General features: G+C 40.0%; 1 protein-coding gene and 1 non-coding gene across 8 annotated transcripts in view; both read right to left on the bottom strand.

The window, feature by feature from the left end:
- Nucleotides 1–23,119, bottom strand: part of LOC148779097 (uncharacterized) — a 55,148-nt gene that overhangs the window by 24,492 nt on the left and 7,537 nt on the right. For all 7 annotated transcript variants that reach the window (XR_016048261.1, XR_016048262.1, XM_088856659.1 and 4 more), the window contains exons 2-3: nucleotides 13,245–13,372; nucleotides 4,689–4,858 (exon numbers count right to left, since the gene is read on the bottom strand). Coding sequence is in view for 5 of the 7 variants with exons in the window: in XM_088856659.1 (XP_088712785.1) it covers nucleotides 4,689–4,858 (170 nt within the window). In the remaining 2 variants the exon portion in view is untranslated. The remainder of the gene's footprint in view (nucleotides 1–4,688; nucleotides 4,859–13,244; nucleotides 13,373–23,119) is intronic.
- On the bottom strand, nucleotides 1,543–1,670 carry LOC148779098 (U11 spliceosomal RNA). The gene has a single exon (XR_016048721.1). It is a non-coding gene; the product is annotated as a U11 spliceosomal RNA (small nuclear RNA).

Here is a 23,119-nt window from a genome sequence, read left to right as displayed (position 1 = left end):
ATCGCTTAGAAGAGCGATATAGCAAGGGCTGGGGTAACCGGATTTGCCACTTCTTTTCTAAGTTTACAAAGAATATTGTAGAAGAGAAAGCAATTGAGTTTGATGTTAACTTTAGAAGAGTTATCTAGATGTAAGTGGCCTAGATGTGCTAAAGGGGAAAGGGCATGTGACAGTGTGTTTAAGAGTTTGTCAAGTGGGTAGTCTACTCGGTTAAAGTCTTTCTACCCTTAGTGAATTTTAAAAATAGGTTAATGGTGACGTGAAGCCCATTATGGGCTCTAAATATGATGCACTAGATGGAGGTAGCAAAAGCTTTGGTCAATGATGAGAGTACGTATTGCTCAATATGGGAGATCAGCGTTTTAAAAAACGCCGAGTCGAACCGGACTCGCCCGGTTCGACTCGGAAATAGTGAAAAAGGAACCGGATCGCCCAAAAATCGGAAATCGTCCGGTTCTAGAGAGAACCGGACGATTCTGTACAGTGAATCGCCGATTCACTGTACGGAATCGACGAGTCCAAACAGTGAATCGGCGATTCCGTACGGAATTTTTTTTTTTTTTTTTTTTTTTTTTTTTGGTAATCCATGATAGATTTTTTTGTAATCCATGATCGAATTTTTTGGTTTTTTGCAACCCATAATAGAATTTTTTGTAATCCATGATCGATTTTTTTGTAACCCATGATAGAATTTTTTGTAATCCATGATCGAATGTTTTGTAATATATGATCGAAATGTTTGTTTTTTTTTTGTAATCCATGATCGAAATGTTTGTTTGTTTTTTTTTAATCCATGATTGAATTTTTTGTTTTTTGCTTTTTTTGTAACCCATGATAGAGTTTTTTGTAATCCATGATTGAATTTTTTGTAATCCATGATCGAACTATTTTTTTCTTTTTTTGTAATCTACGATTGAATTTTTTGTTTGTTTTTTTTTGTAATCCATGATCGAATTTTATGTAATCCATGATCGAATTTTATGTAATCCATGATTGAATTTTTTGAAAATTTGTGATTTTTTTTGTTTAATCCATGATCGAATTTTTTTTTGTAATCCATGATAGAATTTTTTGAAAATTTGTGATTTTTTTTTTAATCCATGATCGATTTTTTTGAAAATTTTTTTTTTTTTTTTTTTAATCCATATTATTCAAAGAGAAAACGAGAGAGATGATGATTCTGAGGCCACCCTATCCCAGCCATATTATTCACATATCGAGTCCCAACAGCAACAGTGTAGGGATGAGCACGAAATACTGTAAATTAAATACTGAATGGCGGTTCATGCAGGGAAAGAACATATCAATATTCGCATATTCATTCAAAAACATGAAAATTCTTAATGGAGTACCCTCATTTTTTATTGAATTCCTAAAAACCAATATTTATAATGAATTTTAATAATTTTTTCGGATTTTTTTGAAGCTTTATTCTGACCGATTCACCCGATTCCGATCCGGATCGCCGATTCGCCGATCCGGATCGGTTTTTGAAAAGCCCGATCCGGGTCACCGATCCGGTTTTTAAACCATTGTGGGAGATAATAGATTACAAAATGGGATAGGCAGCTTCATCAGCCCAGAAATTGTGTCGGCCATATGTCTTGATAGCCATACAGCACCCAACTTCGAAGGGCAGGAGTGGCATATTTAGCCAACCGACCCTTTTTCTTAGGCAGCTTCATCAGTCATTACCTGAAATTGTACTATTTGAGGTTTTGAACCTGAAGTTCTTCTGCACAAACTTAGGTATTGAGATAAAGGATGCAATTATGTCAGGCTTTGCCGTTAATGAATGTCTTGAGAGGCTAGATCTACACAATGACATCCAAGATAAGATATATGCTAACGAGTTACTTTTGTATAAGTGTACTTTGAAATCATTTGTGAAGGAAATGGTGGTGAGACCAAGGACTAAATCAAATGTAGGTAATTTCCTTAGTATTTATTAATTTTGCATAGTTTCATATGAATTTAGATATTAAATTTGGAGTTCCTTTGATATGGTAAAAATTTAAGACTATCATAGATTTAGTGATTCATATTATTAGGGTATTATCTTAGTTTTATAAGTCTGAATTGTGGCTCATATATTTTACTACAGTTCCACACAAAAGCAGGAACCAGCTTGAGAAAAAGAGGCTCAATAATTTAGTCTTTGTCAAGCATAATCTGATGCTATAGATGAGCATTTTTAAGATCCCAAAGAGAGATCCCATTTCATCCAAAGACTTGGATGATGCCAAAAGAGTGGTTGGTTGAAGATCCTTAGTGAGGGTTGACCTGGGATATGGTCGAGGAAGTTTAGGACCAGCTTCCACCCATAGGAGGGCTAATGACCACCACTACTAGTACACAAAGGAGGAGGAAAGAGAGGTGAGGAAGAGGAGGCCGATTCACAAGAAACTGAGGAGGACCATTATGTTGAAGAAGATGACGATTCTAATGATGGTTTGGAATCGGATGGAGGAGACAGGAATGAAGCCAATGATTATGAAGAAATTGATGATAATGATTGAAATATAAATCCTACTAATTTTCTTTTCATCTTTTGTCCATTTTTATGACATCCTAGTCATCATTAAATTGTGGCTTTGAACTCAGTTTTCTTTTCATATGTGGCCGGTCTTCCAACATTGAAGCAAGTCGAAGCCGACATATCCCTTGGAGCACGACACTTGCCTCACCATCTCATGGAATTCTAGCCCTTTGCATCCTCAACCTTCATTTCCTCTTTCATTTGGGGTTTCTAGCCTCAGGGCCAAACTGGCAAGGCGATTCTTGCACCAAGTTCTCTCCTTTACAGAACCATGGCCCCCAAGTCTAGTACAACCATATCCAAACTTAAACGATTCAGATGGATCCATCACTTCACAAAAACAAGAGATCATCAATGAAATTAACTTTTTTTGTTTTTCGAGGAATCGCCCGGCACCATTCAGCCAATTTCCTTCACACCTCCCACACCTAGTGACACCAAAATAATTAAATAGAAAATTGTAATTAGGGAGGTAAGTCAGCAATGAGGAGATTGCCTCTACCCTCATGAACCTCAGCACAAATAAATCTCCCCACTCAAATAGTTCCCAACCCAATTTTTCCACAAACCTTGGCATATAATGAGTGATGACATATGGCTAACCATCAATCCATCATAGCTCTCTCCATCTTAACTCCATCATGAGATCTCTTAGATCAACATTTATCACCTTCATTCTAAAGAAAATAGGTGCAATTTCTGTGATTGCTTCTAAACCGATAGACCTTTGTAATCTGCATTAGAAGATTTTCAAAATCATTGCTAATTAGTTATATCAGCGCAAAAGCTAGATTGATCATCAATCAATACAAGATGCCTTTGCCAAAACATAGGCATATTCAAGCAAGCTATTGTTGGCCATGAAATTGTTCACAGCCTGTGCAATGAACAACTAGAGAATGCGTTTTGTTTTAAGATAGTTCTTCAAAAGGACTAAGTTAATTGAAAATCCTTCAATTAACTAAACTGATGTCTTTCTTTGGAGAAACCTTTAACAATTGCATACGAATGTGTTTCACCTCCCCTGGATTTTCTGTTATCATCAATGACTCATTTGGAGCTTCCAAAGGCAAGAATGGAACAGGACAAGACAACACGCTCTTTCCCTACTTATTTCTCATCGGTCTGGAGTGCTTTAGAAACCTCCTTACTAAAGAAACTAAGGGTCTGTTTGGGCACCAGAAGATGCCTCTCCAAGATGATTAGCGATCTCAGACATTTGGCTCACAAAAATGCAGCAGAGATACATCTCGCTGAGAGAAGCGTCTCCTTATTTTGGGGCCAAAAATGAGACCACACCTCCTCAAAAAAAGGTGGAATATGAATCCCCAAAAGAGCCGCTTGCCAAGCTCTCTCTCTCTCTCACCTCTATTAATATTTTGAGTTTTTAATTTAGGGCATTTCTCTTTTATTGTTGATATTTCTAGTTTAGGATTTTTTTGGGAGGGGGGGCGGGAGCCGGGGCCAGGGGTGGGGTTGGTTTAGCTGGTTTGCTGTTGGTTTAGGGTTTTATTTCTAATTTGATTTTGGGTTTTTATAACTGATTTTAGCCCCTTCTCTTTTGCTCAGTTTGCTGATTTCTAGCAGTAACTCTATATTACTTGGGATAACATGTTCCCTTACACTCGTTAGCCAAGTAGTTAGGGTGCTTTGATGGAAGAGGCAAGTAATTATTTTCATAGATCATGAGTGTAGGTCTATCCTCCTCCTGGTGGTTAGTCTAGAAGTGTTACATTGAATACCTACAGTTTCCCCCTTTTCCGGGCACCCAGAAAGCACATTGATCATGTGATCCAAGACTTTGGGTGGCTAACACAACAGAATGGTTGGTCTTTAGAGCATCCTCCTCAGTTGTGGATCTGAGGAACTTAGTAATGGAGACAAAATCCCAGCCAACAGGTTTGATCCCATTTTAGAGTAAGACTGTGTTGTACTCTGATGAGTCCATTTGGGCCAAAAAATATTTCCTTACATGATTAAGTACTAAGCTTATTTTCTCTTTGCAATTCATTTTTGCATTTATTTTTTTGTCAATAAACATTATTCTTTCTTCATGTTTTTATCTGTTATCTATAAAAATTATTTTATTTATCAAAATAAAAATAAATAAAGGTCTCATTATTCTGAGATCTGGTTTCCTGTTCCAAACCTTATATCGAGAGCTTTCAGATTGGGACAGATGCCTGGGACCCTTTCCAAGCCAACATTGCTGACAGCAGACCCCGAAATATCCAATAGCTCCCATGAGGTGTCTGCTAGGGCAATGAGGCTGTAATCATCTAGTAACTTCCTTCTCCTTGAGATGCTCAATATTGCCATCTGCAGTTCATGAGACATCAAACAAGATGAGGTTGTGATTTTTAAGCCACAAATAAATTTAGAAGACGAGAAGCACATTCCAGATGTTTACTTGTTTACAAGAAACACAAATATATCACTTTATAAACCAGAATCATAGCGAGTTGCAAGATAGAAAGAGACTCCAGCAAACAATAAAAACACAGTTACATGACTCATCAAACGAACAAAACGCAAGGTTATGACTCCAAACACAAGCCCATACTCATCAAAGGAACAAAACACAGTTACAAGACAATCAGAAGTGCTTCTCGAAATTAAAGTAATCATATATGCCATAATTGCACTGCAGTGACCAACAAAACTCCCATAAAGTAACTATTCAAACAGTTAAAACACAGTTACAAGTCTCATTAAAGGAGCAAATACAAGGCAATAACTCCTACTGCAAGGTACTCATCGAAGGAATAAACCACAGTTGCAAGACAATCAGAAGTGTTTCTCGAAAATAAAGGAACCATATATACGCAATGATTGCACTGCAGGGACAAACAAAACCCCACAAGTATACGCAATGATTGCACGGCAGGGACAAACAAAACCCCACAAAGCAAGAACCTCATGAAGCATACATAACCTAGATCTTCAACAGATATAGAAAATCATTGGGAAGAATATTCTATTTTTCCCTCTTTTCTTTCTTTTTCTTATTTCTGTTGGGTGGGTGTAAACTTGTATGTATGAGGGATAAACTTCTACTGTCCATTTCTATTTTTTTGGAGAGTAACGTCATCTCTCCATTTCTTTCACAGAATCTTGAGTACGTTGTCACGTTACTTGTTCCTCATATGTTGGTTTAAGGGCAGTCTGACACACGAAAACATGGTGTTTCTGCTCAAACTAAATTCCCACTCATGTGCCAACCTTACTATAAAAGTTTGAGGGCCTCTACATGTAATATATTTATTAAAGAAAGCGCGACTTCTTTTTAAGTCCAAATTAGTCATGACCAAAAGATAAATGCGTCCACTACCCACAAGTGAGATGAAATTAGGGCTACTGCTCAACTGTCTGTATGCCATAGGCATCTTTAACTTCCTGGTGGAGCAGTGTGGCCAGCTTTAAGTTTTCATAAAATGACTGGCGAGTAATCAAGGCACATGTTGGCTTCTTTTCTGGCTTCTCAATAGAAAACTACACTCTTTCATCAGCATTAAAGGTATTACCTTGTTGATCTCCCTGAAAAAGTACTACATATTGGCTTTGCCATCAAGCTTCATTTTGTTTTCATATTGCCCAGATCTACACAGAAAAAATATGAGAATAATTGGCAACATACACCATACCTGGCTTTTGTATTTCTACCACATAAAAAAGTGACTAGGCACAACGAGTCACAAATATGGTGCTTTCATTCACACAAGCAAATTTATACAGCTGGGTGCTTCCCAACCTGCAAATTGGCTCGTGAACAAAACCCCTATGAGGCTATAAAGCTCTAGTTGAAAAATATAAAATATTAAATCTACACTTATCAACAAGTATTTGATGGTGGAAGGGGAATGAAGGGAAGAAAGAAACAGAGGTGTGAGAGAGAGAGAGAGAGAGGAGAATGACATGACCCATTTTTTTGGAATCCACCATATGTTTATATTATTAAAGATTACACAAGGTATCTTGGTGGGACTTTATAAATCACACATAACCCTATTGAATCAATTATTCCATTTATGTCCCTAACTTACAATTGTACATTGAATACATGACATATAGAATCAATTATTCTATTGAAGTCCCTACCTTACTGCTGTACTTTCGACACTTCCCCTCAATATGGAGCACAGACATCAATTATGCCCAGTTTGAGAACACTATTTTGCAGTCTGTCACAGACAACTATTTTGTTGAAGATATCTTCCAAATGATCTCTTGATTTTTCACATGAGTACAAATAATTCTGGCTGCAAGTTTTTCCCTTGTGAAAAACAAATATACCTCAATATGCTTTGTTCTATCATGAAAAACAAGGTTCTTAACAATGTGAATAACTGCTTCATTGTCAAAATAAAGGGTCACAGGCAACTGAACTTTAACTCCCGGATCAGCCAAGATAGTTCCACCCACATGACTTCACATGTTCCATGTGCTATAGCTCTATATTCAACTTCAACACTTGGTTTGGCCACATTTAGTTTTTTTACTCTTCCATGAAACCAAAATTCCTATCAAAAAGGTACAATAGCCTGTAATTGGCCTCTTATCAATCTGTGAACCAGCCCAATCTGCCTCAGTGTAGATTGCAACACCCATATGACCATGAGTAATAAACAACAACCCTCTACTAGTATATGACTTTAGATACTTTAGGATATAGTAGACATCTAAATAAGGTTTTTGAGGGGCATGCATGAATACTAACTACATAAACCGCATAAGATATATCTGGCTGCATAATTGTGAGACATGTAACGCCCAGTAGTAACCTTTGCTATTGACAAGAATCCTTCAGTAACTCTCCCATCTGTTCATGAAGTCTATGATTGGTTCGCATAGGTGTATCCATTGATTTGGCACCCAACATTCCAGTTTGTTGTAACAGATTTAGCACATACTTCCTCCGGGAAATAGTTATTCCCTTCGTTGATCTTAACATTTCAATATCCAGAAAATATCTCAGTGGACCCGAATCTTTTATTTCAAACACTTAGGTAACATTTAAGTTTTTTGATGAGTGCCAAGCTATCCCGTCACTAAAATATTATTTACAATATGAGTGTTATAATCCCAACATTATTCTCCTCACAAATAGTGTATGGTCAACTTGACTCCTTCTAAATACAATTTTTACTAAGGCTTAATTGTATTTGTCAAAACCAAGCTCTCAATGATAGTTTAAGTCCATATATTGCCTTTTTCAATCTGCACACCCTTCCTATCTCCAATTGAAGTTGAAAACCTAAAGGCATGGGCATACACTCTTCCTCATGAAGATCCCTACATAAAAAGGCATTTTTCACATCTAGCTGATGCAAGGACCAAGATTTTTTTGCAGCCAATAAGTGCATGATTCTAAACAGTTTTTAACTTTGCCACAGGGGCAAAAAGCTCTTTGTAATCTATACCATGAGTAAAACCTTTTGCAACCAACCTAGCATTGTATCCGTCTATCATGTCATCCGCCTCGTATTTCACTGTAAACACCCATTTGCATCCTAACACCTTTCCTTTATGAAGGTTACGGATCTCCCAAGTATTGCTCTTTTCAAGAACTTGCCGTACCTCCCACATTACAGCCTTCAATTGAGGTTGTGATAGAGCCTTTGTTACATGGGATGGAATGCTAACGGTAGGCAAAAGATGATAGAAAGCATGCTAAGAAGGTGACACATCATTATATGTGATGATGCACAAAGTGCATCAAGTGGACAGGGTGGCATGTATCTTCCATGGGAGCAGCAGATTCCTCCTAACTCTTGTGTATAATTTGAGGGATGTAAACCCTAGGAGGGCTACTACGAAGAACAATAAGGGCAAGAATTGCTTAGGATGATTTTCAAATTATTTTAATGGTTTTATTTTCTGGACCAGTTGGGGATTTTCATTTTATTTGCAGGGTCATTTATTTTAAAAGTCACTTAAGTTTAGGACTTTTGGGTTATTTCATTTATTCTATGGACATTTAATGTCTGATCATTAAGTAATAATATTTAAGAGGTGTGTGGGGCTATGGACAGCCATTCACGTGACTTTTCAGAATGAAAAAGACAGAAAGCTTGGGCTTTTGGGAGCTCTAACTGTGCTTTAATAAGAAACCCTAGGCTCCTATTTTAATGCTTGTGCTTGGCCTGAAATTTGCTGATATTGTTGTTCTCTAAAAAGTTTCCCACATCAATTTCGTGTGGGAGCCCAAGTTTCTTCAACAACAAGACCAGAGAACTATAACCAAGTCTAGGGTGTTTTGTTGATTTTGGGCCATGTTTTGCTAATTTCATCCAAAAGTTTACTGATCTCAACCCAAGGTTTGCCAAATTTTGCCTATAACTTGTTGATTTCTGCTAGATAATATTGATTATCTAGGCTTGTGATTTCGGTGAGCCCATAGCCGCGAGAAGTCACTAAGGAAATGAAGCTCTCCTAGATATTGCCCATGACCCCAAAGAAGAGGCGATTGAAGACCTCAAAAGGCAAGTCCAGCAGCTTACACAGAAGTGTGCGGACATCACTCATGGGCAAGATGGGATTTATTTGCCCACGAAGAAGCCAAATTTAATCTCTTTCACCATCCCGCTCCTGGCGTGAAGTCAAGTGATACAGACAGCAATGGAAGGCCTAGACACCAGGGAGGCACCAATCTACGGTTTTCGACATGAAGGTTGATATTCCTGATTTTGACAGTAATCCTCAACCCAAGGGGTTTATAGATTGGTTAAATACTGTAAGAAGGGTTCTTGGTTACAAGGAAGTTCTCAAAAATAAAAAAGTAAAAATTGTTACTATAAAATTGAAGAAGAGTGCCTTGGCATGGTAGGAAAAAACTTAGGTCTAGAAGGGAAAGAATGGCAAAGCCAAAAATTAATGCCAAGGAGATGATGAAAAAGAAATTAAAGGAAAAATACCTACATGAAAATCATCTACAATCCCTTTATCATAAGATGAATAACCTTCGTCAAGGAGAAAAGAGTATAGAAGAGTACAACAATGAATTTCATCAGTTGATGGCTCGATGTGACGTGGTTGAAAAAGAGGAACAGTCCCTAGCTCATTAAGTAGGAGGGGCAAAGAACACCTATACAAGATGTGGTGGTCATATAATGTTACTGGACTTTAGATGAAGCTTACAACCTTGCAGCTAAAGTGGGCTGCAGCCTAGGCAGTACAACTGCCAGCATAAGCGAATTTAGAGAAAAGAGTGAGAATTTGGTAGCTCGACAGACCTCACAGCCTGTTAGTTCATCCAAACATTAGGATATTGCGAGTGTTGGGGGCAGTTCTAGTAGCCTAAATAGCCCAAAAACCAACATTATTTAAGTGCTTTTAAGTATTTGGGAATCAGCCACGTCTCCTCTCAAGGCCCAAACAGAACATTTGTAAACCTTGCTGAGGAATTTCTTGAAGAGGACACCAAGCAATTAATTGCGAGAGACCTAGTTTATGATGAGCCACTAGAGAAAGAAGAGCTCGAAGTGACATTTAGAGATCATGGGGAAGCTTTGGTGATCCAGGGTAGTATGATTCTACCCAAGAAGTAGAGGAGGCAAATTGGTTGCGCACTAATATCTTTCACACATGATGCACCACCTATGGGAAGGTTTGTAATCATGATTGGCAGGGGGCATTGTGAAAAAAATATGTCTTAGGAGATGGTGAAAGTTGAAATTGAAGATGGAAAACCACCCAAAGCCATACAAGATGACTTGGCTCAGGATGTGGATGGATTGGAGGAGTCCAAGATGTTTTATGCAGTGGTCTAAGTAGAAGGGTTGCAGCCATTTATGAGAGATTTTTGTGATGTCATCCCCAATGAGCTTCCTTAGGGATTACAACCTATGAGGGACATCCAATATCACATAGACCTTGAACAAGGTCTAGCCTACTGAACAAGGCTGCATACAGAATGAGATTAAAGGAGCATGAAAAATTGTAGAGACAAGTCAAAAAGCTTCAATAGAAGGGTTTCATTCGAGAGAGCATGAGTCCATGCACTATCCCAGCCTCATTGACACCTCAAGAGGATGGGACTTGGCACATGCATGTGGACAGTAAGTCTATTAACAAGATAACACTCAAGTACCGCCTCAATTCCGCATCTCAAAAATATCTCGGATATGCTAGCTGGTGTTACTATGCTTTCGAATGAAGATTTGAGAAGTGGATACCATCAGAACCGTACTTGTCCAGGGGATGCATGGAAGACAGTGTTCAAAACATGAGAGAGCCTTTACAAGTGGTTGGTGATGCCACTTGGCCTCTCCAACGCTTCTAGTATTTTTATGACGGTGATTAAAGGTCTTCAAACCTCTAATCGGTAAATTTGCGGTGGTCTACTTTGATGATATTCTAGTATACAGCATAAGTGAGCAAGTGCATACGGAGCACTTGCGATTGGCATTTGACTTGTTACGGGAAAAGCAGATGTAGGCGAATCTTAAAAAGTGCGAGCTAATGACAAACAACTTAATATTTCTTGGTTATGTTGTCTCGGTTAAGGGCATTAAAGTTGAACAGAAAAAGGTAGCAGCCATCAAGGATTAGCCTACTACAGTGCTTGATGTTCGCAGTTTTCATGGATTGGCTACTTTATACAAGAGGTTCGTCAGGGGCTTCAGTTCGATCATAGAAATTATCACAGATTGCTTAAGAAAGGGGTGTTTGCATCAAATGATAAGGCCAAGAAGAGTTTTCAGTTGGTGCAATGTTAAGTTCAAAGGGGAATCATATTGCCTTCTTCAATGACACCCAGCACCGATATTCCACATATGATGTGGAGTTTTATGCTATTATTCAAGCCTCAAGACATTGGTACCAATATGTGATCCAAAGGGAGCTTCTTTTGTTCTTAGATCATGAAGCGCTGAAATATATTAGTGGGCAACATAAACTAAATCAATAACATGCTCCGTGGGTAGCCTATTTGCAGGAGTTTACTTTCGTCATTCAGCATAAGGCAGGGAATCAAAACAGAGTGGCAGACACCTTGAGTAGAAAATCGGCCTAGTCGGCTACCATGCCGGATGCTATTACTGTGTTAACTTCAAGGAGATATTCGTTTGGTGCCATGATAGAGTTAGTGGGGATTTTCTTATTCTAAGACAAATCTCTCTTTAAAGGATTATAGTTGCAAGTTCCCCTAGAGAGACCCTTGCAATAGAACTTCATGAAGGAGGTATTGGCGGACATTTTAGTTAAGATGAAGCCATAGCATTGAAGTCAAGTATTAGTTGCCAAAATTGAAGAGGGATATTATGCAGTTTGTCAAGAAAATGTCGTACGTATCAGCTCATTTAGGGGCAACAATAAAATATATCACTCTCACACAAAGGGCAGCGGGCAAGGGCTTTATTCTCCACTTCCGATACCCAATGCATCTTAGGAAAATGTTGGCATGGATTTCATGCTAGGACTTCCACGGTTCCCAACAAGGTATGGATTTTATATTTGTGACTTATTTTATGGCTTGCAAGAAGACCTTGGATGCCACGCATGTTGCAAATTTATACTTCAGAAAGATAGTGAGTTTGCATAATGTTCTGAAAATGATAACTTCATATGAGGATACTAAGATTCCCAGCCATTTTGGGGGAATTTTGTAGAAGAAATTGGATACTCGATTGTCGTTCAGTAGTGCCTATCATGCACAGACAAATGGGCAGACTGAACTGGCAAATCTTGGAAATCTTCTCCGAAGTATTGTGAGGAAAAAGAAGAAACAGTGGGATCTAGCATTGCCTCAAGCCAAGTTTGCCTATAACAGTGCTCATAGCAAGTCAACTGGTAAGATTTCGCTCGAGGTGGTATATAGGAAGAACTGAATCCATTAGCTTGACTTTGTTCCTATCTAGACTAATGGAAGGGACATGCTACTGCTTCTTCTTTTTTATAATGAAGGGTCATGCTACTGTTGACGAGTTGGTTGAGCAGATGAAAGGTATCCCACAGGCAAATACAACAAGTTGAATTACCACACGATAGGGTTGTTTACGGTTTGAAGATGGGCAGCAACGCATACAAGGTCGTTTTGCCTTCAATATGGAGACTTCGGATATCTTCAACATTACTGATTTGTCTGAGTATCTTGGGCTAGGGATAGATGAAGATGAAGGTTCCAAGTCGAGGGTGAGTTCTCCTCAACCCAAGGGAGAATGATGATGCACAAAGCACATCAAGTGGACAGGTCAAGTATCTTCTATGGGAGCAGCAGATTCCTCTCAACTCTTGTGCAGTGTTTTAAAATGCAGGATGCAGACCCCATGCTGTCAACAGCCAATGGGGTCACATGACTTGATCTGGTCAATCAAAAAAAACAAATGCAATTTTTTCCAGCTTAAACTCTTTCCATCACACATATAATAGACCCTGAACAACAAAAATATGATCTATTATTTTACACAATGAAAGATTTATAGAGACAAGAAGGATTTTTAAATTATTAAATATAGATTCTAGGGAAATACATAGAATTATCATCATTTGTATCATTTCTCTCCTATTTTCATGCACCAAAGAAAAGTAAAAAGAATGCACAGGCATAAATTATTTACAAAAGAAAATGATTGGACATATCACTTATCAAGGAATGATGACCTCACACAATAGAATCCTCTTAAAATGGGAAGAATGAATGCTAAAGACGTGCAACTTGAAAATCTAAGCTTGGAAATTCAAATGGCTTCGATAATCAAGTACTCACCTTGATGTCTGGTGGAAAGATCGAAGAAACCTCACATAGATCAACAATGATATCCTCCAAATGTTTGCCAAGAACTCCAAGACATAAGGCAACTAGACTTCTAGGTCTCCTGCTTCCAGTATGTAACCCTGCAATGAATAATGTAGAGACTACATATTAAGATGTTATTAATAACTTATCCAGTTTTAGCCTCAGTCCATACTGATCCCTCAAAAGAAAAATGAAAAACACTTATAGAAGTAAAAGAAACTTACTCTATAGTAACTACAAGAAACACAAAGTTTTAGAGAATAATGGGCATTCTTTCAAAAGAGAAATAAATGCCAATTGAAGGAATAATAAACATCCTAGAAAGGGCAAGGAAAGTGCAAAGCAAGAGAAGTTTTATGTCTGTGTTGTACTCAAGACTTTGAAATTTCTGACCTAGGCATAACAAAAAAAAAATAACATGAGAAATCTGATGCATCAAACACTGAGAAGCATAGATTGTGTTAGAGAAGCACTGGAATAACGAGACATATCATCGTGACAAAACTTCATTTTGTCAATATTCTGACTATAGAAACCTAGCCATACATGCACCAATCAAAACGAATATCTAGTATGAAATGGCTAACGCATCTCAAATTCCAAATTAGCCACTCTCAAGAGCTGAATAGACTCAGGAATTTTAGGATTACATCTATCATATGCTAAATAATTTACATGACCTAAAACTGCTGCTATATGGAAGCACCCCCATCAGCATCAATGAGACCAAACTATGAAAATGACAAAATGATTCAATTGGATTTTTTTATCTATAACAAAATTCCAAAATGGAAAACAAATGCAAGCGTTGTTCATAAAGGTAAAAGGATCACCGCCCATCTTGCACCACTAGGAATTTCTTTTGTCTCCACGATTGGCTAGTGACATTAAGACAATCCTTTTCAATAATGGAAGCCTAACTGAAATGTTTAAACATTAAACCTCTGAGCGGCACTTTGCTTCTGCAAACCCAATCACAAATGCACAAAGGCCTTGGGAAAAACTTACAGATTTTCCCCCTCTCCATCCTGAATAAGACCACCAAATAGAAGACAGAATGCACTACCAGTAAAGAGCAAATTATGCCTAGGAAAGTGAAATGCCATGCTAGCAACACCCAGGCCAGAAAGGAATTTTCTCCTTTTCTTTGCTTTTTTTCCTTTGTTTTTTTTTATGTGTGTTTGTGTTTAGGGGAGAGGGGTTTGTTTTTCTTGTGGCAATAGCCGACTTTGGAAAAGGCCCTCTAAAGGCACAGCGGTGACCTATTGCCACTCGGAAATACCAAGAAAGGACCATACCTGTGAGGCAAACTGGAAACGTAGTAGAAGGTGGTTGACCGTTTCTCCATGTATGCACATGATATAGCAGTTTGAAAGTAGGATGCCTCTATTTTTATTGCGTCAAACAGTCAAAGGATTGTTGGATTCAGGAAGCCAATTTAATGCGTGCAACTTTGACAAGGCAGGGATGGACCAGACTCTTCGGACAATTAATGGTTCACGAGCCAGTGCGACTCTTTAGAAGGAGGATACAGAGAAGGCACCTGCTGAGGTGGGGCACCAAATAATCTCAGCCGCCTCTAAAGGGGATGAAGTGGCTTCTTAGAGCCTCCAAATTCACCTCTTCATCATCCCAATTATGACAAAAGAGAGGAGCTCAAACTTGTTATGCCCCCTCCCATGCCCGCAGAGCGCCCCCCAGCACCCTACAAAAACTGTTCCACACCATGTGCAACACGGGTTACATAGAAAGTGGACCTCCAAGTCTGTTGGTTAAGCTACAAGCTCTCAAAAATCTGGTTTCTTCACCTGACTTGGCAATGAAATGAACATGGTATGAGTAGAGGAATGGCGAAGAAAATTGATACCCTTCCATGAGCCTGATGTCCGAGACGTAGATGGTCTTCTAGGAAACCTTCATGAAGGTTCCGTTGCATAACTATGGTTGGATGGTGGATAAGCCAAATGTGGTCAAGGTGCACTGTGAACCACCACCATTTCCCTAGCTTGATACACTCTTTACCTCCTGATCCCCTGACCAAATGGCTCCTTGAGTTAGCAAGCCTTTTACCAGTTCAGCAAATGGAATTCATGTAGGTCTCTAGGCGTGCTCCAGAGGAACTAACACATCAGTCATTCATGTTTTTTTAGTCATTCATGTTTTTCTTATTATGCTCAAAGGCTTATGAATCAAGGACATGTAGAAAATGGGAATGCTTTAAAGCGTGGCTTTAATGTGCGTAAGACAACCTTCCAGGAATAAGAATAAGCTTTTCCATGATGCCGACCTTCTTTGGGACTTTCCTATAATCAATGCCATTGAGCTTTATTGGGTTTACCTACACATTAGTGAAGACCAATACATTTGTTCCAAAAAATTGTCCTATATCCTTTATTTCATTCGTTTCGCCCACTCTCCAAGCCTCCACTTTGAAACCTATTCCTATCAAATGAATCTTGCACACATTTGTTCGAGCCTATTGTTACACCATATAGCACCTGGTAGGCCACACATGGCAAACCTGTAGCAAAATGCCAGTTTGAAACCAGAGGACGGGTATCCAGGCCACATTGTACCCAAAATCCTTGAGAAGTATGGTAGATGATGTTTCCCAGTCTCAGGCAGCCCACAGATTGCAAACAAACTAATGGTAGTCCAGTCTGATAGCAATATGATACTATGCATCGGAAAAAGCCGGACATACCAAAGATGGTAGAGGGGGCCCCAAACAGAAACGTAATGGGCCTAAATTCAAGGGATCATTTTGGATAATGGAAGGCCCAACAAATAAAAGCCATGAGTTATGAAGTCAGTTATGACCCAGATCTATTATCAGATCGTCAGTAATAGAGCATGACAAAAGCATGACTCAAATCTAATCCAAGATACCCCTAAGATATCCCCTAAAAATCAGCTCAAAAGGATGCTCGATGATGAGAAATAGGGAGAACTATTCTCAAACTATAGTACATCGCCTATGAAGCACACAAAAGAGAGCAAAGTTACAAAAGAACAACCAGAAATTGGAACCTGACGGGCCCGAGACTTTCGAAAATAGTAGCACGAGGCTAAAAATCCATAACTTTAAAATTTAACATCAATCTGACGCCATTTGACCACATTTACTAAAGGTAATGTGTCATAGCAAACTATTGAAAAGTTAATTTCATGCAACTACTGTTTTTAGGTAGGAAATACACCAAAATGGCCCATTTCGATGGTTTTCTAACTGTTGTAAACAGTCCAAACAATGCAAATAGCTTCCAACCATTGTCCCCACCAGGATTTTATATAGATGCCTTGAACCATGGATGGATTATTTAAAGTATGGGCCTTACATGGCTGAATTATCACCTTTTTGTCCCGTTATGATGCAAAAAGGGCAATTTTCTTGACATAAAAATGCCCAAAATATCTATATTTGTCCTTGGAAAACTTGGTTTAACCCATACCCATACAGGCACTTACTATCAAACAAATGATTGGACACCACCAAATTGTAGAGGGTCACGTAACAATTGTTTTGCAACAAATTTGAATAAAAGACTTCAAGCTTTGAAGGGATTTTGAGTCTGTTATGGATGAACATCAAAATATCAGCAACGTGCCACTTTCCATACATGTCTTCTTCTTTATTCTGTTGCCCTAGAATTGTAGAGCTCGATCCTGCAATGATTTGCAGCAAGAATCACCTCCTCAAACCCGATGAGTTATTGGTCATTGAAGGTGTCCAAGCCAAAAGCTAGACATAGATAGGCCCCAAAATCACCTCCCATCTCTGGGTTGATCGTGGCTTGATACTTATGAAAAGAACAGTTGTGGAATCCCGATTCATTTCATCGAAAATCTCCTCCCAGATGGTGATAAATCACCGAAAAACCGAGCATAGATCATGAAACTTGAAGATTGCATGATGCTAAAAAATCTCAATTTCTTTCTAAAAATAAACCACATTCCAACAAGAAAATACCCACAAAATACACTGCACTGGAAAGCGCTCGACGTGTAGAACATATTTGAAGCCTCGACACTATCTCCATGGGGTTTGAGAAAGAAACCTCCACAGAGAGAGAACCTTAACCCAAGCCCATTAACCACAATTCCCAACAAACCCTAACCTTAGATAGAAAACATCAAAATACCAAAACCACCCTTAGGCCAGTAAATAGAGGAAACCAACCCACTTCCCTAAAGCCGTTGGAGAGATAGGGAATAGGGTACAACTCCCACTGAGAACATATAACTCGAAGGCTATTAGACATTTGGCCCAATATTGCTCTCCTTTTAAGAGATATTTTTGTACTTCTTCACCTCTCTTGAACACATTGGTTATGATTGAGAAGGAAAAATGACACTTGGTCACCTTGACTCAAGCCCCTAACAGATGGGATACATTCATGGGGACATCCATTTATGAGGAATGAGAAATGAACACTTGATATGGAACTAGTCATCCATGTTCCCCAGTCATAATCAAACAACATATTTGTCATAACTAGGTCCCACATATCCCAGTTAACATGGTCGTCTGCCTTTTCAAGGCCCAATTAATAGATCAATGTAGGCGGCTTCCAGACTTATGCCTTTTATCAGTTCACTTGTTAGCAATGATGGCTGCATCCAAGATTTGCATACCTTGTCCAAAAGTACCTTGGGGTGGAGAAACAACCACGTTAAGCAGGCGAAGCCCGGATGCAACAACCTTGGCTAAGACTTTTGTAGGAATCATTCAATAAGCTTATAGTCTGAAGTTTAAATTTCTTAAGCAACTTCAAGCTTGGGGTTTAGGGCCTTTGTAAATGATAACTCTTTGGTGTAATTTGGCAAACATCTCCATCACATCAGGATGAAGAGGGGTAAAGATCCCCATCACATCAGGCCCCAATGACTCCCAAAAGTGGCAATTGGGAATACCTTAAGCCAGGGCTTTGTCTTGGCCAAGCTTTGTAATAGCTTTAAGTACTTCAAACTCCAAAAATGGCCACTCTAGCCATGCTTCATCACTGTTAGTGATTCTTCGGAACTGGAGATTGGCTCCACCTCTTCTACCGAGAAAATCTTTCAGAAATAACTACTAAAGGTCATCATAAATTCTGCCCGTCTTTGATTTAGAGGAGTTGTCTCTGCTTCTACAATTTGCATCTCAATCTTCGTTGCCAATAAAGTATTTCTTGCTTCGTATTTTGTATATTGGCTTGGCAATGGTTCTCTTGGTCCTCTCTAACGACTCTTGAACTTTGGTTTCATGATGAAACCAACAGATCTATATCCTCAATGTTAAGCATCAAAGCTTCATTCTTTATATCGACTTCACCAAAGTATTCATGGTCTTTCTTTCAGCCACTGTAGTTTTCTAGAAAGCCAAAAATCAGCACATCTTCAACCGCAAAAGACAACCACCATTGGGGGATCAATTGATGAAAACATTTGTCCTCCAGCCACATCGTTTTTAAACCGAAAAGATCAAGGTCCATTGAAGACCGGTTCAGAGTCTAGGATGACTGCGGCATTGTCTGATAAAGTTTTACGCAAGGTTCTAGTGTGAACGCTTTGGAAAGCGGCCTCCCAATCCAGGCTGAACATAAGTGGATTGAGCTTCATTAAGGTGTGGTTGACGAGGTAATTTGACCAAGTGGAAGAGGCACTATTGAGTTAGAGGTGTATGAGGTTATGCTTAGACACATGGGAAGAGAAGCCTATCAGCTAGATGTAAGCCACCATTATTATATTCAAAATACCAACTTATGACATTGACGTCACCACCTACACACCACAAATTTTTTTTTTTTGATAATGTTAACATTTGTATTGCTGAGAAAGGGAATTACAGTATATTCTCTCTCCAGGAGAATCCTCTAGACGACCCGGTAAAAAGAAGATCGAAAACCCATGTACAGTAATAGGATTTCCCCCATAAGTGCGGTTTACAAAAAGAGGCTAGGATAGGGCTTTATAAAATTGCCCCCCCCCCCCCCCCCCCACCCCACCTTCAGATGTACAATGACAAGGAAAAATAAAAGGGCACAAAAAATTAAAAAGGGGCTTCACTGGTCCAAAGCAAAAAAGAAGGTGGACCCAGTTTGAACTGCCTCACCCTGTCTTCTAGCACCCTCCTTCGCCAACCAATCCGCGAAGTCGTTGGACATCCGCTAGGTATGCTGCCATGAGAAGTACATAGCCCTGCAAATTTATTGAACCTCGTTAAAAACTTGGATCAAGTACCATGGAGGATCACATGTCCTACTAGCCCATGAGATGACATTCTTGGCATCACCTTCCACTATCAAGCTAGAGCCCTAGAAGGAGTTGAATTTTTTTAGAGCAAGGAGGAGGGCAAAGGCTTCCGCATCGTGAGAGTCCTTGATGCCGAGGTAATCGGAGAAGGTGATGAGAATATTGCCTTCAAAGTCTCTTAAAACCCCTCCTGACCCTGCTGGGCCAGGGTTCCTGAAGGAGCACCCATCGTTCGGTGGTAACCAGAGACTTGGCCTAGCTGCCCCTGCTGGTTGGTGATGAAGGATATTTCCCCATTGGGAAAGGAAGAAGCATCTTGGAATTCCAGCTAAGAACTTCATGTTGGACGCCCAAAAGGTCACCAGGGTGGTTACCTTTTGAAAAATGGCCGGAATTGAAAGCTTAGTCCCTCAAAAAAATCTGGAGTTTCTTTCCATCCATACTAGCCAAATGGTAGCAACTAAGGTCGCTTTCCACAGGATTCTACCTGCCTTTGGCCAGCTTGATTCAAAATTGATGGTAAGGAGGCCTTTTACCGAGGGTGGGGTAACCCATTGTAAGCCAAAAAGTTGTACCCTGCCCCATAAGTCTGAAGAGAAGGCACAAAGCAGGAACAAATGGGAGTTTGTTTCCTCCTCACATTCACACAAAACACACTTATTCAGAATGGGCACCCCTCTTCTTTGTACTTGATCAACTGAGAGAGCTTTTTGTGAGAAGGCGAGCCAGTTGAAGGCTTGTACTTTGGGTGGTGCAATAGTGGACCAAATTCTAGAGAAGTGTTCGGATGGGGAGGGGAAGGAGGAAAAGTTTTTGTAGAGTGAAGCCACAGAGAATTTGCCCGAGGGAGTTAAGGTCCAAATGATATCATCTCTTCCTTGAGAAATGAAGAAGAGAGAGTGCAGGGAGTTCAATAGTCGCTGGAAATCTGCCGTCTCAACTTCGTTTAGGCTCCTTCTAAAGGAAGGATTCCAAACTCTGCAGCCTCCCAAGGTGCTAAGTTCCTGGGCCACAGAAGAATCTTGGTTTTGTGCGAGAGAGAAGGGAGTTGGGAAGGCCTCACGAAGAGGGGAAGTCCCTAGCCATATATCTTGCCAAAATTTAACTCTCGACCTTTCTCTCAGGAACTTAATGCGTATCTTGAAAGAGGACAGGACTGTTAAAAGCGACTTCCAGGCCCCTGAGGTATTATGGACTTGGGCTCTTCCCGGGAGCAAATTTTCTGATGGAATCTTATACTTGAGTTTTAAGACCTGCGCCCAAAGCGCGTTTGGCTGAGTGGCTAAGCGCCACCACCATTTCCCAAGCAAGGCTGCATTGTGATTGCGCAGTACCTTTATCCCAAGACCTCCCTGTACTTTTGGTTGGCAAACCTTGTTCCAAGCAACAAAGTGGTATCTCCTCTTGTCTTCTTGCCCAGACCAAAGGGAATTCCTCATGAGTTGATTCAAGCGGTTCGCCACATGAGCAGGCATATGGTAAAGGGACATGAGGTAGATTGGGGAGTTTGCTATGGTAGCTTTTATCAAGGTAGTTCTTCCTGCAAAGAAAAGGTATCTACCCTTCCACCCGGCCAATCGTTGATTGATCTTGTCCAGTACTGGGGACCAAAGCTACTTTCTTGGCTTACCAACACCCAAGGAAAGGCCCAGGTAGGTTGTAGGCAGGTTTTGGACTTGACATTCCCAATCTGAAATGAGATCCCTAATCTCACCAAGTGACAAAGCCACCCCCAGCATACAAGATTTTCCACATTAATCTTGAACCCAATAGCTAATTGGAAACAGCTGAGGAAAGTTTTTAGATTTTTTGCCTCAGCAGCAGTAGCTTCCAGGAAGACTACAGTGTCGTTCGCGTACTGTAGGTGAGTGATAGTGGGCCCTGGTCTACTAGTTTTGAAACCTATAATAAGGCCTGCTTGGTAGACTCGAGCAATGGAATGGCTAAAGACTTCAGCAGCTATGTCAAAAAGGAAGGGGGAAAGGAGGTCTCCTTGTCTGAGATCCCTAGAAGAAGGGAAGTAGCCTAGAGGGGTTCCATTGATGAAGATGGAGAAGTGAGCGTTCGAATAGCAACCCCTCATCCATTTCCTCCATCTCTCCCTAAAACCCATTCTGACCATAGTCGCATCAAAGACTGACCAATCCACATGATCATATGCCTTCTCCTAGTCAATTTTGAAGATGAGACCTGGTTGTTTGGAAATGTGTCTCGAATGGACACATTCGTGGGCCACAAGGGCCCCATCCAGAATTTGTCTACCTTTGATAAAGGCAGATCGTGAGTTAGAGATGATGGAAGGCAAAACATGTTGCCGTCTAAACGCTAAAACCATTGCCAGGATCTTGTAGGAAGAGTTGAGGGGACTGATACGCCGAAAGTCTTTAATTTCCTAAACTCCTTCTTTTTTGGGCACCAAGGCTAGGAAAGTGGCATTCATGGCTGTATTTAAAATGCCCCTATGGAAGAAATCCTCAAAAAATTTGACGAAGTCATGGCTGACTACGTCCCAATACTCCTTGAAGGGGGCAATCGAGAAGCCATCAGGCCCAGGGGCCTTGTCACTTGCTAGAGCTTTGACCGCTTTAAGAATCTCAGGTTCAGAAAAAGGTCGCTCTAGCCAAGTTGCTTGGCCTTCATTGAGTGAAAGGAAGTCTAAGGTCAAGAATCTGAGTCTGGGTTCAGGGGGAGATGAGTATAAGTTCTGAAATAACTGTAGGATGGCTTGTTGAATATCACCAGCTTGGGTAAGGTAAGTATTGTTGACTTTTATTGTCATGATAGCGTTGTATCTGCGATGACAAATGGCTATCTGATGAAAAAAGCCAGTGTTATGATCCCCTGCTTTCAACCACGAAACTCTGGATCTCTGGAACCAAAAGATTTCTTCTTTTTTTAGGGTGGCGAGATACTCCATCTTAGTCTTAGACCTAAGATCCTGTTCTGAGACGTCTAAGGGTCTGGTCTCTTCAATATCATCAAGGTTGTTGATGGTTTCCAATAAAGAGGACTATACTTGCGCGAAGTTCTCAGGAATGGTTTTGCTCCAAGATTTGAGAGGTCCTTGGAGAAGCTGAATTTTCCTTTGGAGGATAAATCCCGCTCTCCCTTAGACCTGAGAATCGAAGGAAGTCCACCAGGATTTAACAAGGGCTGGGAGGTCCTTCTCTAGGAGCCAACGCAGTTCGAATCTGAAAGGTCGGGTGCCCCTATTTACAGGATTCGTATCGAGAAGGATGGGACAGTGGTTCGAAGTAGGTTTAGGTAGGGCCAAAGATAGCGATCTAGGGAAATGTTCCTCCCAATTTGCTGAAATCAAGAACCAATCAAGAACCTATTAAGTTGTGGTTGGACCATGTGTATTTGCAGCCTTGAAGAGGGATATCTATCAACTGATTACGGTTAATAAAATCTAAGAAATCCCTCATTTCTTGGGTGATTGAAGACGAGGAGTTCCTCTTGTGGGACCAGCGGACCACATTAAAATCTCCCCCAACACACCAAATGGGATGTGGAAGGGAGGCAATGTGATCCAACTCAGCCCACAATCTTTGTCTGATGGTGTTTGAGTTCGGGCCATAGACAGGCGAAAATTTCCAGGGGATTCCATC

The sequence above is a fragment of the Amborella trichopoda genome, chromosome 13 (genome assembly GCF_054954075.1).
Source record: "Amborella trichopoda isolate Santa Cruz 75 chromosome 13, AtrichopodaSantaCruz75HAP2 v2.0, whole genome shotgun sequence".
Classification (NCBI taxonomy): domain Eukaryota; kingdom Viridiplantae; phylum Streptophyta; class Magnoliopsida; order Amborellales; family Amborellaceae; genus Amborella; species Amborella trichopoda.
The sequence above is the reverse complement of the archived record's forward strand: the minus strand, read 5'-3'. Positions and strand labels throughout refer to the sequence as shown.